The 17,551-nt window shown below is 47.8% G+C and overlaps 1 protein-coding gene across 5 annotated transcripts in view; it reads right to left on the bottom strand.

Annotated features, from left to right (window-relative positions):
* The window catches only part of Eva1c (eva-1 homolog C), a 74,065-nt gene that overhangs the window by 25,129 nt on the left and 31,385 nt on the right, over positions 1–17,551 (bottom strand). For 3 of the 5 annotated variants that reach the window (XR_010056249.1, XM_039088774.2, XM_340966.10), the window contains exons 2-4: positions 13,259–13,455; positions 10,065–10,188; positions 2,241–2,393 (exon numbers count right to left, since the gene is read on the bottom strand). Coding sequence is in view for 4 of the 5 variants with exons in the window: in XM_039088774.2 (XP_038944702.1) it covers positions 2,241–2,393; positions 10,065–10,188; positions 13,259–13,455 (474 nt within the window). In the remaining variant the exon portion in view is untranslated. The remainder of the gene's footprint in view (positions 1–2,240; positions 2,394–10,064; positions 10,189–13,258; positions 13,456–17,551) is intronic. The other 2 variants (XM_017598089.3, XM_017598090.3) reach the window with 2 other exon arrangements.

The following is a 17,551-nucleotide window of genomic DNA, read 5'->3' as shown; positions in this document are numbered from 1 at the left end:
GAACCCTGTCTCTGAGGAAGGACAGGGAGACAAGAGCTGAATGAAATCTGGAAGGCCCACACAAAGGAAAAAAATAGGGTATGAGAAAAACTTGTGGGCTAAGACCAGAGGAGGCCTGCTAGAATTACCTATGGGTACTCCAGGAAGTCTGGGATGAACTGTGGCATTTATAAGGTACTCCCAACACACGGGGTGTGTGAGAAGCCTGAACAATGCAAATTAACAGAGCTCCCCATTGTGAGGTGTAAAAGTCCACATGACTTGTATAGTCGAGGCTCCTTCTGGATTCCTCTCTTGTGACTGCATTTTTTTTAACGAGACAGGATTTCTCTGTATAGCCCAGGCTGACCTTGAACTCACAGAGATCTGTCTGCCTTTGCCTCCCAAGTGCTAGGATCAAAGGTGTACACTACCACTGCTCGGTTAAAATGCATTCTTAATAAATTCCTTCACTTTGCTTGCTCCTAACCACATCAAATTCCTTATTCAAATTTGAGAAGCTGGGAACCCCAACAGGTACCAAACTCTGGCACCCACCATCAGCTACTCTATACCTTGCCTCACCTGGGGGCTTCCCACAGCGGTTGCAATCCATGGTTAGCTTCTGCCAGGCTTCCCTTTGAAACCTCAGGGGAAACCATCATGACGCCACAACTGCACACCTAAAATTCCAGCCTGGCATGGATGCCAAGGGCCAGCACCCACAGGAGCTGCAAGCTGGCCTGTTTGACTCCAGGCCTTTTTCCAGTTGCTCTGATCTCAGCCCTTGGCTGGCTTCTGTCCACACTAATGTCTCTAGCAAGTGTTTTTCCAGCCACTCCTTTAGAGCTTGTTCTTTGGTCCCTCCTTGGCCAGACTGAGAGGTTTTCAAATCTTTCCCTTTGGTCCTGAGTTTTACTATACATCTGACTAAAAGCAGCCAATAATGGCCACATGGCAGTAAGAATCTTGGTTGATCTGAAATCACATTTGCCCAGTAAACAAGTCAGTCATCTTTACATGTAGTGTTCCTCTGGGTTTTAGGGTGTGGACTCCATACAGCAGGGTTCTTTGCTATTTCATATAAGAATAACCTCCCTCCTATTTTCTAAGGGGCTCCCTGTTTCCATCTAAGACTACTTTGCCAGTCTCTTCTGACCCACCCCCAGAACTGGCCAGCAACATTTGACTTGTAGCAATACAAACTTTCCCCAACCCATTTCCCCAGACTCCTCTGACCTCTGCACATTATTCAGTTTCCAAGCCACTTCCCTCCACATTCTCGGATATAGATATAGTAATAACCCCATATACTGCCAGTGCAAATTTCCTGCATTAGTTTTCTGGGTTTGGTTTTATTGTAACAAAATACCTGAACTGAGTAACAATGTAAAGAAAAACGGCTTATTTTGACTTATAACTCCAGTCTAAGGGCAGGAGCCTGTATCCGATGATGACCTTGCTGTCAGTTTCTAGACAGCACAGGGTACCACATAACACAAGACAGGGATGCCTCCTCTGGTCTCACCTCTTCCTATAAAGGAATCTGGGGGTTCCACACTGATAACCTTATCTGCCTCCAAAATTCAGACCTCTATATGCCTCTGTAACACTTTCTAACATTTTAGTATGGAAATTTTTCCCATCAGAGATTAAATTTTAGCACACGATCCTTGAAAGACATACAAGCCACATCCCAACATCATAAGGCCTTCGAGGCATGTGCTCCTAGCAACAATACAGTATGATGTATACTTGTGTCATATATCATAGGTGCGATATTATAGAAAGTATTATAAACAATTGACATTGAGCATTGACTTCATTGGCATTGACTTCTACAGACGCATTGAGCCCTTTTCATATCTACGCTAGATGTGTGTGGCTGATGGACAGCAAGGTGGACACTTCTGGCAACAAAGGGAATACATCCGTACCTGTTGAATAGAGGAACTTTCCTCAGTATTTGCCATTGTGCTTGGGCTAACCCGCAGTTGCAGAACTTGTGCACATGAAGAGCCAGCTGTAACCACTCCTTCCTCTTCTGTTTACTTATGGCCTCCTTCTGTGGTGCTGGAAGGCCACTCCGTGACTGGGTAGATTATTCGTTGATGAGTTCCCAGTGCCTAGAACGGGTTCTGCATACAGCAGCTGCACCTTGACTTTCCCTCTCATGCTGCTACAAGCCACATCTCACTGCTGACCCGGGACCACAATCCACTCAGACAACAGCCTAATGACAGCCAAATAAAATCGCCTACCAAAGGGGGGCAGCAGCTCCGCCCCGGAGGAACAGATGTCTGTCTGCTGGGTCCTCCGGCCGTAGGCGGCAGAGTAGATGTTGAGAAACTTGGACCCGTGGCAGTGAAGCTTCAGTTCCTGGTCTTCACACACTGTTTTGTTTTTCAACTCATCTGGAGGAGAAGCGGAAAGCAGCGACAGATTAGCCTCGCTGAGAGGGAATGACTGCAAACCCAACACCACACACATGGGAGCTGGCGGCTCATGCCCATAATCTCAGCACTGGGGAGGGGCCCGCAGGAGGACAGGAAGCTCAGGATAGCCCTCGCGCTCCCAGCTGTATAGAAAGCGTGAGGCCATTCGGAGATACACGAGACTGCTTTTTTTTAAGGGGGGGGAGGGGGTCCGTCTTGTAATTCCAGTGCCCAGGAGGCTGAAGCAGGAAGATCTCTGCGCTACCATAATAAAAAAATCTCTCATTACATATCATACAGAGCTCATTTTCCCTGAACTACGAAGGTAAAAAGTCTTGGCTTAAAAAAAAAAAACTAACAATTAATCATACGATAGAACCATCCATTTAACCCAAAACTTAAACTTTTGTGTACGTGTCTGTGTGTGGGAATGAGTATCTCAATGCACGGATGGACAGCTGACTGCGGGTTTTCTCCTTTTGATGTGAGTTCCAGGGACTGACCCATGTCACCAAGCCTGACAGCAAGCCTGTTTACCCATGAAACCATCTTGCTGATTCAAATAAAAATTTATAATAATGTCTTCCTCTCATCCCTCCTTCCCTCCCTCCCTCCCTTCCTTCCTTCCTTCCTTCCCCCTACCCCCTTGAGACATGGCTTCTTTTCTGAGACATGTGTAGCCTGGCTGCTTTGGAACTTGCTCTGTAGATCAGGCTGGCCTTGACCTCAGATACCTGTCTGCCTTTGCCTCCCATGCTGGAATTAAATGCTTGCAGCACCACCACCCATCAATGATTTTTTCTTTTTAAAAGTAATAGTTTCTTTCACTATAATCTGTGGGTATGATCAAGGAGTAGATTCAAGGGACTTGGGCACAAGACAGATGGGACATACGGTCAAGAGAACACGGTTCAGGAAACTTCTCGGTGTTGAACTGTTTATTTAAAATGGGCGATTTCGAGCTATAAGAATTATACCTTGGGATACTTTAAAAATAATGGTAGTTGATACTGAGGGCTTCCCTCCACTCGTTCCTGCTCTCCACACTTTAGATGTAGTAAAGAACTTCACTCAAAATGGCCATTAGGGGAGCTGCTGTGTCACAGCCTGCAGGAGCAGGAGCTAATGACAAGATGGTTGTCTGGAGGGAGTCAGCTTCCCTAAGAAATCTCTTGCCTTCTGTGTCCCTCCTTAGCTCACGTTTGTCTTCCACTCTGCTGATTTCAGATCCTCATACACCTCAAGACCGAGTTCTCCCAATTGTGATCTGAGACCCACTGATGAGTCTTGAAATCAAGTAAGAGAGTTGTCACCAGGAAATTTAAAAACTACAGACTGGCTGGGAGTGGCCACATACGGCTGTGATCCCAGCCCGGGCACAAAGGCCCAGAGTCTGAGCTACATGGAGAGTCCTGTCTGGGCCCTCGCTCAGGGAAGAAAGAGGAGGAGGGGAAGGAGGAAGAGGGGGAAGGGGAGGAAGAGAGAGAGAGAATGAGGAAGAAGAGGGGGAGGAGGAAGAGGAGGAAGAGGAGGAAGAGGAGGAAGAGGAGGAAGAGGAGGAGAAGTAGACGGAAGGAAAAGAGAAGAGAAGCAGAAGCAATAGAAGGAAAAGCAGAAAGAGAAAAAGAAGCAGAAGGAGGAGGAGAAGCAGAAGCAGGAGGAGAAGCAGAAGCAGGAGGAGAAGGTGGAGATGAAGAAAAGAAGAACAACTACAAGAAGAAGCAGAAGCAGCAGAAGGAGAAGCAGGAGGACAAGGAGAAGACGATGAAGATGAAGAGAAGAAGAGAAAGAAACAGAAAAGGAAACAAGAATGATTAGAAATCATCAAAACATCAAAGGGCGTTCCGTCAGGACAAGCATGGCTATAATTTCAAGCAATCGCCTTTCAGTTGTGTTAGTATGAGTGTGTACCGTGTTGGGCCAATAAGCACAATGTTTTTGTTTTTGTTTTTGTTTGTTTTTTGTTTTTTGGGTTTTTTTTTGTTTGTTTGTTTGTTTTAACTGTGGTTGGAGTCCAAACGATCTGAAAGCTCTCACCATAAGGCTTCCAGAAAAGCGTATTTAACCCGACCCAGAGTTAGGGCAGCTGGCTGGCCTTCCACAGAACCAATACTGCTTAAGCTCTGAAATTAAACCATGAAAGAAAACCATCTGTAGCAACAAAGCCCACCTTCCTGTGACTTTGAAGTTCCTGTGATTCTTCACCAAAAGCCCCAAAAGAAGCAGAAAGACCAAACCTTGGGTCATAGGCAGGGAGAGACTTCAGATCTCAAGATGTAAGCCAGCTTTAGTGGTGAGCCTCGGGAGTGGTTTTTAATATAGTCAACCTCCTACTCCTCCTGCAGGTGGATTTCTGTGATTTTAGGTAACCCGCAACCAATGACAGCTTGGTAATGATAAGTAGAAAATTCTAGAAGTAAACGTTTCCTAAAATTTAAACATTCCTATTCTCAGTAGTTTGCTGCACTCTTCTGCAACTGGGCTCTGTCTACACAAGATATGAGTCCTTCCTTTGCCCAACGTTTCCACCCTATATATGTTACCTGCCCATTAGTCCCTTGGTTTATTGTCTTAGTTATCAGATCTATTGTCGAAATATTGAAATATTTATATTCAAATAACCCCGATTTTACTGCCTAACAGCTCCAAAGTACAAGAATGTTGATGGTGGCAATTTTATTATTGCCATAGTTATAACTTTTATTATTAGTTGTGACAGATCTCTCACTGTGCCTAATTTACAAATTAAACTTTATCATTGGTGTGTATCTATATAAAATCACAGTCTACATAGGGTTTGATAATATTCGTGGCTTCAGACATCCATGGAATCTCTCGGAGATTGTCCCTCTGGATAAGGGCAAATGATTATGTATTTTAAAGAAGAAATTCCAGGCAGTTGCCCAGCCTGATGCCTATGGGCCACACATAGCTAGTTACAAACGCAGCCGACACAAATCCAGGGCTTACTTTGTAGGTGATAACATCACACCACAGTCGTAAAAGGTTGCACATGCCTATGAGCGTGATCGACATGCAATCAGCAATAGCCAGGCCGTTGATGCTCACAGATTCCCGTCTTCTCTGCTCACTTGACGCACAGGAAGAACTGGTGAATCAGGGCAAAGAGCCCAAGGTCATGGCACACATTTAAAAGACCCCCAACTGGCTCACCGCAGTGTCAGCATGAGATTTTACACTTAAATCCAAGGAAAAGTTTGTCTTCTTCTAAATAAAGAGACCACTGCCTCTGTGTCTTGGGGCACTGTGTCTGAGTAGGTGCTCAACCTCACCAACAATGACATTTCCTTTGACGTCAAAGGCCCAGAGTGACAGCTGACATTTGATGCATAAAACATGGGAGCCACGTCAGAGAGCTTTGCAGTCAGAACGTGCTCGAAATGCCTGCCAGGAACAGAGAGCCTTCAAGGCAGAGGTGGGAGAAGTTGGCACAACCAAACTTCAACGTGAACCTTTTTAGTTCATGGCTAGTTTGGTTTCTTTACATTGAAACAGTTACTATATAGGTCAGGCTAGCCTTAAACTCACTGTGTAGCTCAGGCTAGCCTTGAACTGTGCCTCAGCCACCCAAGCACTGAGATTGAAGGCCTGTGTTTTAAAAAACTTTTAAAAACAAGACTTATCCCCCCTCCTCCCCCTCTCTCCCTCCCTCCCTCCCTCTCTCTCATCTCTGTCTCTGTCTCTCCTTAAGTTAGCATTTAAAAATATTACAAAGTGTTCATTTTATTTATTTAATGTATATGAGTACTTTGACTGCATGTATGTATGTATGTGTGTATGTATGTACGTATGTATGTATATATGTATGTATATACATGTACTACATGTGTGCTTGGTGCCAGCAGAGTCCAGAAGATCCTTTAGTACTGGAGCTACAGAATGTCGTGAGTCTCCATATGGTTGCTGGGAATTGAACCCAGGATCTCTGGAAGAACAGTCAGTGCTCTTAATTACTGAGCCACCTCTCCAGCCCTGGTTATTACAATTTTTTAAAGGCACACCATGGAATAAATATTAGCCATGACTCTTTGATTAACGAAAGCCCAGTCATTCAATGGCAGCAAACCCCACTGAAGGTAACAGGGCACCCATGTGTAAGGCTTCTAGATGCCCTGTCCCTGACTGTGCATCCGCAGCAGAGAAGCCTGGTGCATGCCAGGTTGCTTCCTGCTGTGTTGTATTGAGTTTCGTGATTGCAGATGTGCAGGCTGTCACCTAAGAGTACAGTTTTGGGGTTCTAAAGGAGCAGGGGCCTCCTAACATAACTGCTGCCCTCTAAGGGGAACCGAGCTGCTCTGAGATCTAGACAGACTCCCAACAGTGAGTCGCTGACACACTTGGAAAGAGCCCAGCAGAAGCCTGGGAAGGCAGACGCAGGACTCTGTAGAGACCAGTGTAGGCACCCCCTTTTTGGTAAACAGTCCCTCCCTGACCTGAAAGGACTATGTCCAAATAAACCACAGTGGGTTAAAAAGTCATCTAGTTGAAAATACGGACGTTAATTTTTTACCAGAATTTTTTTCTTAAAAAATGTAGATTGTGTAAATAAATTAAAAAATATCCAATAAAAAAACTGCAAAAAAGTACATTGTAACACATGTAACACACCTAAGCTACAAACACATCATCGGTTCTCCTTGTGATCAAATGACCAATCGGGTGCCGGAGCTGCCAAGCCTGATGACCTGAGTTCAATCCCTGTACGAATATGTTGGAGGGAGAGAGCCGAGTCCTGCAAGTCTTCCTCTGCCCTCCACATACATGCCCTGGCATGTTCCCTCCCCGCTCGCACTGTGGCTGGAAGCTACTGCTAGGTGTTGTGAGGAAAGAGAGTACTGTGTGTGGATAGCTCAGGGAAACACAAAAATTCAAAACTTGCTGGGTTCAATCCCCAGCACCATAATAGATAAATATTCAAAGTCTAGTCCTTCCCACAATGCACATCACTTAGTGTCTGGACCAGTTCGCTTTTACATCTCAGCAGTGGAAGGTCGGAGGGGCAGCAATCTGCCGTGACAGGAGTAGCTAGACATTGATCTTGCTCACCACCGCCACTGCAAGGCAGTGTTAAAGTTGAGATGGACACTTGGTTGCCTGGATTGTGTCCTCATACTCTCTGTACTGACAATGCACCGCATCCTCACCAGCTCCCAGGATGCATCTGCCCCAGGAGCATCACTGCTTGTCAGAGTGCACATCAGTGACCAGAACTAGTTAACCTGTTTGTTGGCATGCTAGCCAGCCCTGACTCGGCTCAACTCCACCACAGGCCTGTGGTAGGCATCTCACAAACGCATATTGGGGACATTTCTTCACTGCACGGCTGGGCAATGGAGCTTCTGCAAGCCACTGTCCAAGATTACACAGCAAAACCAACTCTGGTCTATAGCACTTGCCAATTTCCCTGGTGTCAATTCCCTTGTCCTGCGGACTTCTCAGGACTCAAAACCAGGAAGAGACGGGCCGCTCTGTATGGCAGCATCAGACTCAAAGACTGCTCTGAGTGGCAGTACTGGACTCACGGACCACTCTGCATCACAGCCCCGGAGGCAGCTGTGGTTGCAAGGATCACAGCAGAACAAGGACCAGAGACTTCAAAGGAAGGAGGGCGGAAGAAAAAAGGCCTCCAAAACCGCCTTCCAAAACTCTGACTGCCAAGGACCAGGTCACACGGCCTCCATGCCTCATCTTTCCCCTGGGGCAGTCAGAGTGGGGCTTTACCTACCCTGCACCTCCCGGTGCAAACATCACTGTGGTTTGTTTCCTCCAAATTCATACTTGTGTACAATCCCCATTGGGAAGTCATAAGAGGGTGGACATTTAATGTAACTGTGATGTTTAGAGATGGGCTTTTTCTGTATTAGGACTAGAAAAAGGTTAACCACATTGGTGTAAGGCTGGGGACATATCTATGTTCTGTGTCTCCAGTCCATAATACTCACACTCTCACCACCCTCTTCTCCAGTTGCAGGCAGTCTGAGCGACTGCTTCTGAGAGGAATATTTGCTTTCCTCACGGAGGTGGGAACTAGGGGTAGGGAAAAGGATGCCAAATCTAATGGCAACCAAGGGCACAGTGGAGTTTCTCTGAGTCAGCCGCAGAAGGCCCACAAAGGATGCGGAGACTCTGAGGGATGCTCTTCTTCTGTTGGCTAAGACAGGGGTTGTTGGGTTGGGAGTGCTAGGGGTGCTGGAGGGAGCTGGAGGGGGGTTGGGGGGGCCTGGGAGGAGGGTTCTTCAGGCACTCTTCAACATCTAGGTTTGTTTGTCACTGCTTACACTCTACAATAGTGTATGTGTGAGTGTGTAAGACAGTGTGTGTGCAGTGTGCATGTACAACAGAGTGTGAGACAGTATGACGTGTGAGTGGGTCTGCATGGTTAAGAGGGTAGAAGGCCACAGCAATGTGTATGTGATGGGGCACAGGAGGGTCTCTTGTGTGCTGTGAGTGTACAGATGTGTGCATGTACGAGTCTGGGTGTGAGTGTGTTTGCAGGCACAGTACCAAGGGGTCCTTCTATCATACTCCTGGTCGTTTCTGGGAGATTATTAGAGAAAAGTCTGCTGGCTGCTGAGAGGGTCCCCAACAGACAATAGAGCCAAGTCTTAGGCTACTAGTGTTTTAGAATGGACAGAGATCAAAAGCAAAAACAAAAAGAAACAAACAAACAAAAAACAAAACAAAAAAAACCCAGTTGAGTTTGGGACAACATAGAGGGTGCTGTAGAAACAAACTATCGTTCCTAACATCCTGCTACATACTATTGCTACAATGTCTTTTCAACACTCATTTATTCAAGCAAAGCCTGCTAGAAAGACAGTGTGAGAGACCTCATGTGAGAGTCCAGCTATAAATTTTTATGTTCCTGTGTCTGTGTGGGTGTGAAAGTAAAAGGGAGCCTTAATAGAGGAAAACAGAGACTTCAAGGAGGTGGAGGGAAATGAATAAAAATGTGTGTGATGTGAGGTTGGAAAGGGAACAACTGGGAGTGGAAAGGTGGGGAAGGGGGACAGGGGATGAGGGAGGGGGAGGGGGACAGAGCCGTGGGAGAGCATCAACCAAAATATGTATGCTAATTTAAAACAAAGGAAAGAAAGTCTGAAGTCACCAATCCCCTGGGCTTGTTGCAGGCACATCCCAGGGGCCTGGAAATGGGACAGCTCCTTGAAGAGGGATTACTTAGAGTTTACGGTGGGCTGATCATAAAGCTCTGTGCACCCTGGATGGCAAAAGTCAATGGAGAAAGCACAAGAACGAGAATGCAAGCGATTACTTCTGCACACCATGCATCCATGAAACTGGGGACAGCCAGTTCGCACACACATGAGGTGGTGGCTCTGGTGGAACCTGTGCCACTGAGCCTAGTGAAAATCAAGTCTCGTAACACTGGGGTTTCCTCCACTCTGCGGTTACTCTCAGAATCAATACAATCGAGCTGTATACCTTGAGAGGGATTTTTACTTTTGAAAGATGTGTAAGTGTGAGTGTACACATGCCCTTGTGTGTCTCTCTTTTCTGATCTTCCTGTTAAGGGATTTGAGGTTGGATGGGCAGAGGACTTTGGTCAGGAGTGTCCATGAGACCAGGGGCCAATCCCAAACACACTGTCCCCCCTCAGAAGTTACTTACTAGGTTGGCATTTAAAGGAGACCAGGAGGTATTTACTGCTTCCTGGACAAAGGTCAGGTCCGAAGACTCGGCTATTGACCAGGAGGTGGCAGGCCCGCTGGTTCTGGCACTCGTCCAGCACCTTCTGGAAGGAGGGGTAGAAAAGGGATAGGCTTGTAAACTGCACACGGTGTCTGCTGGGCCCCAAACCTGGGTTGCTCTGGGCTCTGAGGGAGTGAGGCTTCTCTGCCCGGCCTGAGCTGTGTCTTAGATGGAAACACATGAGGTGAGGGGTGGAGTATCTCCCCATAACATCCAGAAGAAAGGACTTGGTCCAGAGAACCAGGCCCATGGGAGAGCCAGCCGCAACCAGCCACAGTGGGCACTATGACTGACTCTTACAAAGCGCCATCTCTCAGAGGATCCAGGGCATGTGAGTGTGATCAAGTCATGTTTGATTGTTCAGTCCGGGGAGAGGGGGTAATCCAAACTTTCAAGCTGAGCAAGCCGTTATGACCAGGAATTATGGCCATACCATCTTACCTTTAGAATGGCCACACACAGGCCCTAGGAACTCGGGGAAAGCTTCAAACACCCAAACTTGTTCCACCAAATAAAGTAAAGTTGATTTCCACTTTTAACGAACCCAAGGGCATGAGCCTATGACCTTGTGGCTGAATGATTTCTTTAGTGGACTACTCATTTAGTCAAAAAGCTTCTCCTACACTCCCTCTGGAAGCTCGTGGAAAACCCTACACGACTTCATGGAAAGATCCACCACTCCCTCCTGCTCCTCTGGGCTCTGGCTCCCAGAGAAAGCTCTGCCCAGAATAAATTCAGGTCTCAGCCTTGGTTGTGATGAAAGAGAGATCAAGTCCAGAATGGGAACTGTTCTCACAAATCCACACACACTTCAAGACTGAATTCTATTCAGATTTTTGAGCTTTCCCGAGTTACTGTGTTCTTAGAATCTGCTCAAGGAACACATAATTCCATGAGGATGTTGGTCCTGCCATGTCACCTACTCTACCACCTCAGGGGCCCAGGAGATCTGGATCTGTCTGTCAATCAGAAAGAACTCGTGGGGACCCTTTACGCCCTGGGAGGCACAGCTCTCAGATGATGGCACACTGGAATGGCCTTGGTGAACTACATACCCAGCCCTCAGGTGCTCCCCTAAAGCTTTTCCCTCTGAGGCAAAGTGTGCTCAAACCATGTTACCAACTGCAAAACGCAGAGAGGCGCCGCGGTGTCTGCCTTGGCAGATGTGAACCTGTCCCTATCTTGAACACCACTGCCCCTCAGGACACTGGCTGCCTCAGTATAGTGTGAAGCCCTCGGGGAAGGAACTTGCTGAGCTGCACAGGGTTGTTCCTGGCAGACTCAGCCTCCGACTGTGTTCACAGATGCTAACATGTCAGTCTAAATGAACTTCCTCTTCCCTCAGGGCACCAGGCTGGAGCAAGGATGCGGGTACCAGCAGTTCCGACTTTCAACAACTGGGTACTTCTGTGCTCCTGTGCTGGCCAGCTCTCCTCTCATGCACCTTGGAAGGCAGCAGAGGGCCTGGTCACCCGGGTTGGGTGAGGAGGACAGGGACTATGGTTTTTAGAAGGGAGGCTGGGTGGTGGTGGGGGGACTGGGGCAGGATGGGGCACTTAAAGATACTATGCTTGACTTCCAAAGAAACCTGTTGTTGCTCATCACAACACAGAAACCATATCAAGGGGATGTGTCAGCCAGTCACGTTCTTTTCTGTTGTTCACCGATCACATGACAGCCCAGATGCTATGGCTTTTGGACTGAATACGTGGTACGAGAAAAATGGAGGGATTTCTCTGTCATCTAATAATTTTGCTTCTTCTCTGTAGGCATTAGGAAAAGGATATGAAAGTCTCCTTAGACCTTCTGGTAAGTTGACCTTCACCCACATACTCTATGCTGGTCATGAACAAACTGACTTCTAACACCATTTGTTGCAAAGAACTTGAGAGGTGTTAAAATCATCCCAGGCCAGTGACTTAGCCAGGTAGTTGAGGTGACAGGTTATAAATTGTTTGGATAAACTTGGCCTTAGTGGCACAGGCCTGTGATCCCAGCTTTGCACAGATAGTAGGATGGAGGTTCACAGTTCAAAGTTAGCCTGGGCAACTTAGCAAGACACTGTCTCAAATATGAAAAATAAAAGGGTGGGCGTGGGCTGAGACTATAGCTTGCCGAAGGCTATAGCGCCCACCCAACGTGCAGAAAATCCCAGGTTCAGCCAATCTCCAGTAATGAAAAAAGTTACATGGATAAGCCACAGATAGGCTAATACCACCAGAGAAATGATTTGACCTCTATATGTACCAATTCATCCTCAAATGTACCCAAGGAGGAAGAGAAGAAGAAAGGTGGGAGGGGAGAAGAAAAGAGGAGGAGGGAGAAGAAGAGGAAGGAGGAGGAAGAAGAGGAGGAGAAGGAGAAGGAGAGGAGGAGGAGGAAGAGGAAGAGGAGGAAGAGGAGGGAGAAGGGGGAGGAAGAAGAGGAGGAAGAGGAGGAAGAAGAAGAGGAAGGAGGAGGAGGAAGAGGAGGGAGAAGGAAGAGGAGGAAGAGGAGGGAGAAGGAGGAAGAAGAAGAAGAGGAAGGAGGAGGAAGAAGTTGTTGTTCTTTCTGGCATTGTTCAGAAGAAAAACTAAATCCAACCAAGACCACTCAAAATATCCTCATATTCTCCAAGTGAGAGTAACAGGGTTGTCCACAGGTAGAGAAGCCAACCATGAGGCACAAAAGCCAGCCACTGATACGTCTCTTGGGACAGTCTTTAGGAAGTTCGATCCAATTCTGGTATCAGAAAGACACTTGGGGGTCTCCACCTTTCCCACTGGGGCATTGATCAGTGTTGTGGCCTGGAGGTCAAAGTCCAACATGGCTTTGTTTTGCTTCACTACAGTAAAGAGCGTGCCCTGAATTTCTCACTGAACATGTGCTGAGGGAATGCTTTACGGCATAGGGATTCCATGTGTTCTCCATGACAGCGTCAAAGTTTGAGAAGCAAGGAGCAGCTCACCTGTAAAAACTAGTGATGTATAATAATTGGAGTTCCCATGGGGTTTTGCTCTGAATGAACTGTAAAAATCACATATATATGAATGTAGGGAAGAAGGGGGAGAAAGAGAGGGACAGAGATGGGGGGACCAATTTCATGAGCTTAGAACATCCACGAAACTCAGTACCTGCAAAGCGGTGGATGCCACACAGGTCAAGTTGTCTTCCCTCTGGGAGATGGGCTCCTGGGGGCTACACCTTTGGAAATCTTGCCCATAAAATGCCGACTGCACACTTATTGTTGAATGCCGAGGACACTGCAGATTCAAATAGTCCCCGTCACAGGCATAGGCGGTGTGGTTTTGCAGGAGTTTGGTTAAGTAACCTGGAAAATATTTAGCTGGGTTACAGGAGCTCCAGGAAGCCCCCTTCCCCGTTACTATGGAGATTTCGGAGCAAGGAGACACTAGTGTCCCGAGGCAGGGGCTGCTGGGTTAAGAAAGCATGGGTGTATTTATCGGCTATGGAAGATCTGAGGCCACAGGGGGCTGCGGAGGTCCAGATGCTGGCTTTCCTGTGTAGGCCAGGCACCTCGGGCTGTGATGGCCCAGTGTAAGGCTCAGAGGGCTCTATTCCCTTCAGGCAGCACACTGAGGGATTGGACATGAGCCCAGGGAATCTGGAAGAACCTATAAAGCAGGAAAGTATGCTGAGTGGGTGTCCCTGGGCGTGTGGCTACCCGTCCTGAGGAACACTTGAGTTCTCTAATCTCCAGGCCTTCCTGGAGTAAGGGGATGCCATTAAACTTCAGGAAACCACTCCTGGGCCTGCCCTACCCCACAGAGGAAAGCTGGGGGTGGGGGGATTGCCTGCATAGGGTAAGGCCTGCCAGGAAGGAGTTCAGAGGGGCAGGGGAATGAGGTGATGAGAAACATAGTGAAGCTTTGTCGTGGACTGAATAATATGTCTCCGTATTCCTAGCGTAGCTCAGAATGTGGCTTTATTTGAACACAGGGATGCAGACATAAGTAGTTAAAAGGAGGGCATACCGAGCTCAGGGGATCCGTTCATGGCATATGATAAGTGTCCCCAGCAGGAGACAAGAAAGAAAGAAAGAAAGAAGGAAAGAAAGAAAGAAAGAAGGAAGGAAGGAAGGAAGGAAGGAAAGGAAGAAAGGAAGAAAGAAAGAAAGAAAGAAAGAAAGAAAGAAAGAAAGGAAGGAAGGAAGGAAGGAAGAAAGACAGACAGACAGACAATGATGTGAAGAGTCAGTGATAGAGGGACACAAGCCAAGGGTAGCCAAAGGATGGCCAGCCTTCAGCAGAAACTGAGGTGTGTGTCTCCGTCGACGCCTTGATTTCAGACCTCTGCGATTCTGAGGTACACAGCCACCCATTTTGGAAATTGTACACTCTGCATGCCAGTCTCTCTGGTGACTTCTCAAGCAGTGGGGGAGGATGACTCAGGCTGGTCCTGGGCTCTGAGAAGCTCTGGGGACCGACAGCCTTGCATGTCTGGAGCATGGCTGGTTCTCAGAAATGAGGAAGTAAAGTTCTGGCCAGAGTGTAGATCTCCCTTCCTCCTTCTCACACCTCATGAGGTCAACAGTGTGGCTGCTGGGAGCAGAGCCAGGGACTTTCTGCTGAGGTGTGTGTGGGATCTGCTGGGCAGACTGACAGGAGAGCTTTATGGGAGGAAGGGCCGTTCCTGAAGTCTCTGATTCCCACACAGCCGACCCACGCCTATGTGAGTCCCATTCTGGTTTCAAAATCTCTCAGAAGTGTAATTCCCGACTAAAAGTACCTAGGCTTCCTGGATGCTTACAGGCAGTAGGGCCTTGGGTCATTCTTTTCATACATGAGTGTTCTGAGGAAGGCTGCAAGTGCCCTTCGGAAGGCTTATCCTAGCCATAATGCTCCCTTCATCTTCCCTCCTCCTCCTCCTCCTCCTCCTCCTCCCCCCCCCTCCTCCTCCTCCTCCCCCCCCCTCCTCCTCCTCCTCCTCCTCCTCCTCCTTCTCTTTCTCCTCCTCCTTTGGGAGGCTACCTTCATCAGGTAGGAACAGCAAAAGGAAATCAGGTATCAGTTGGAATCTGTTTCTTCTCGACCACCAGCCCTCAACTTTATAGGCTGCAGGTCACTGTCTCTTTGCACAGCATGCAGGGAGGGAGCCTCTGACCCAGTGATAGGCACCAGTAGTTCAGGATTTCATTATGGCTTTCAACACCCTGTGGGGCACACTCTGCCTGCAGGAAATTGGGGTAGTTATTTTGGAAGGGCCAGCATTTTTATTCTGAGATGTGCTCAGCAGGGACCCTTCTCTACTTGATCCCTTTGGACATCTCCTTAAAACTTCCTGTCCATCAGCCCTTATCCCCAGAACCCTGCTGAGTAGTCAGCTGATTGCAACTTCAAAGTAATTCTCAGAGGAAGATGATATTGGCTTAAGGCTCGTTGTTTATGCAAAAGATGCTTTGTTGCGCTAGTAGATAAAGGACAGGACAGGCTTCTAAGGATGGTGGAGTCTTCAGACTCTCAGAAGAGTTCTGGGTCCTAGAACCCTGAACAGAAGTGTTCTGTAATGGTTAATCTTGATGCTAATTGAGATCCCCTGAAGGGTTGTCTATGAGGTTTCCAGAAAGGTTTAGCTGAGGAGGGAAGACCCACCCTAAATGCAGATGGCACCATCCCGTGGCCTGGGGTTCCAGACAGAAGAGGAGATAAAGAGGGGCCGGGGAGGTGGCTCAGTGATTATGGGCCCTGGCTTTGCCATCATGAGGCTCAGAGTACAGATGCCAGCCCCCATGTAAGGAGCTGGGAGTTCTGGTACATGCTTGTGACCTCAGCTCATAGTGGGGCAGACCGCAGAGGATCCCTGGGCTTGCTGACTTCCAGTATAGCTGAGAAATGTGAGCCCTGTGTCCCCACCTCAGAGAAGTGAGTAGAGAGTGCACGGGGCACCAATGCACACATGCACATAAACTCACACAGAACCAGACCCTGCCCCGCCCCCCCACCGCCCCCTTCCCCCGCAGAATAAAGACAGAAACAAAGAAGGAAAACAAACCAACAATAAAAAAGAACAGAGAAAGAAAGTTTTAAATGAGAAAAAAAGGAGAAAGCAAGATGTGTCCCTGGTACATCTCTTTGCCTCCTGATCAGACACAATGTGATCACCTGTGTCACACTCCTGTCATGCCCCCTCCTGCTACAGTGGACTTTACCCTCAAACCCACCAGCCGAGATAAACCCTTCCTCCTGGAGTTTCTCCCTCTTGGGTCGCTGGCCACAGCAATGAGGAAAGGCACAAATACAAACGGCTTGCTGCCCAGATCATCACAGAAGAATCCTAGCCATGTTGGGTTAGCCTCTCGCCTCACTCTATGAACCAGGGCCTCTTCCCATGAAACTGAGCTTGACCGCTGTGGGACCATTTCCATCAAAACAGATGAGTAGGGGTTGGGGATTTAGCTCAGTGGTAGAGCACTTGTCTAGCAAGCACAAAGCCCTGGGGCAAGCACAAAGCCCTGGGTTCAGTCCTCAGCTCTGGAAAAACACACACACACACACACACACACACACACACACACACACACACACACACGAGTATGTGCTACGTCCAACCACTCACTCTGTCCCATATTTTTATCCTGGGAGTGTTCAGAACAGACTAATGCAAGATCATCAAAGCCCCCCTACTCTGAGCTACAAAGAGGACACTTGGGCAGGAAAGCCTGCATTTTATTTACCCCATTCCCTGTTTCCAAACTGGGTCCATGGACTGTGTTTTAAAAGAGACCTAGGGCATGAGGCCTTAGGTTCCAGCTCTAGTCTTTGAAAATGAGTTATCAAATCTCTCTCTCTCTCTCTCTCTCTCTCTCTCTCTCTCTCTCTCTCTCTCTCTCACACACACACACACGCACACACACACAAGTACCTTACCTTAAATCCGCATCACTGAATGAAAGAAACTAGTCTGAAAAGCAATACTATATACCATGCAATATCCTGGGAAAGACTAAAGTGTGGATGCGAGAGAAAGATCAGCATTGACAGAAATTACAGGAAGAGAGAGAGGAACAGGCAGGACACAATGAATGCCCAGGGACATAAAACTACTCCCTGGTGTCTGGGATTATAATGGTAGACATATGTCACTTACACTGCCCCAAATTCTTATGTACACCACCGAGAGTGGATCCGACAGACACTATGGATACTGGGTGATCCCACCAGTGGGCTTGGCACTGTGGAATCGGAAGCAGAAGCATCAAGAATTCAAGGCCAGCCTGCCATACACAGTATCTGTGACAGCTCAGCATAGCCATAAGAGTTATTAGGAGGGAAGCACGGGGGTGGGGCAAGAGCAGGAAGAGATGCTAAGACAGTGCGTCCAGGCATGAAGTCATATAGTCATTGGCCCAAGAGTGCCGGTGGCCTGAAGAGACTGGAAAAGCTAAAGAAAACGATCCCAGAGACTTC

Source organism: Rattus norvegicus, chromosome 11 (genome assembly GCF_036323735.1).
Source record: "Rattus norvegicus strain BN/NHsdMcwi chromosome 11, GRCr8, whole genome shotgun sequence".
Classification (NCBI taxonomy): Eukaryota; Metazoa; Chordata; class Mammalia; order Rodentia; family Muridae; genus Rattus; species Rattus norvegicus.
The sequence above is the reverse complement of the archived record's forward strand: the minus strand, read 5'-3'. Positions and strand labels throughout refer to the sequence as shown.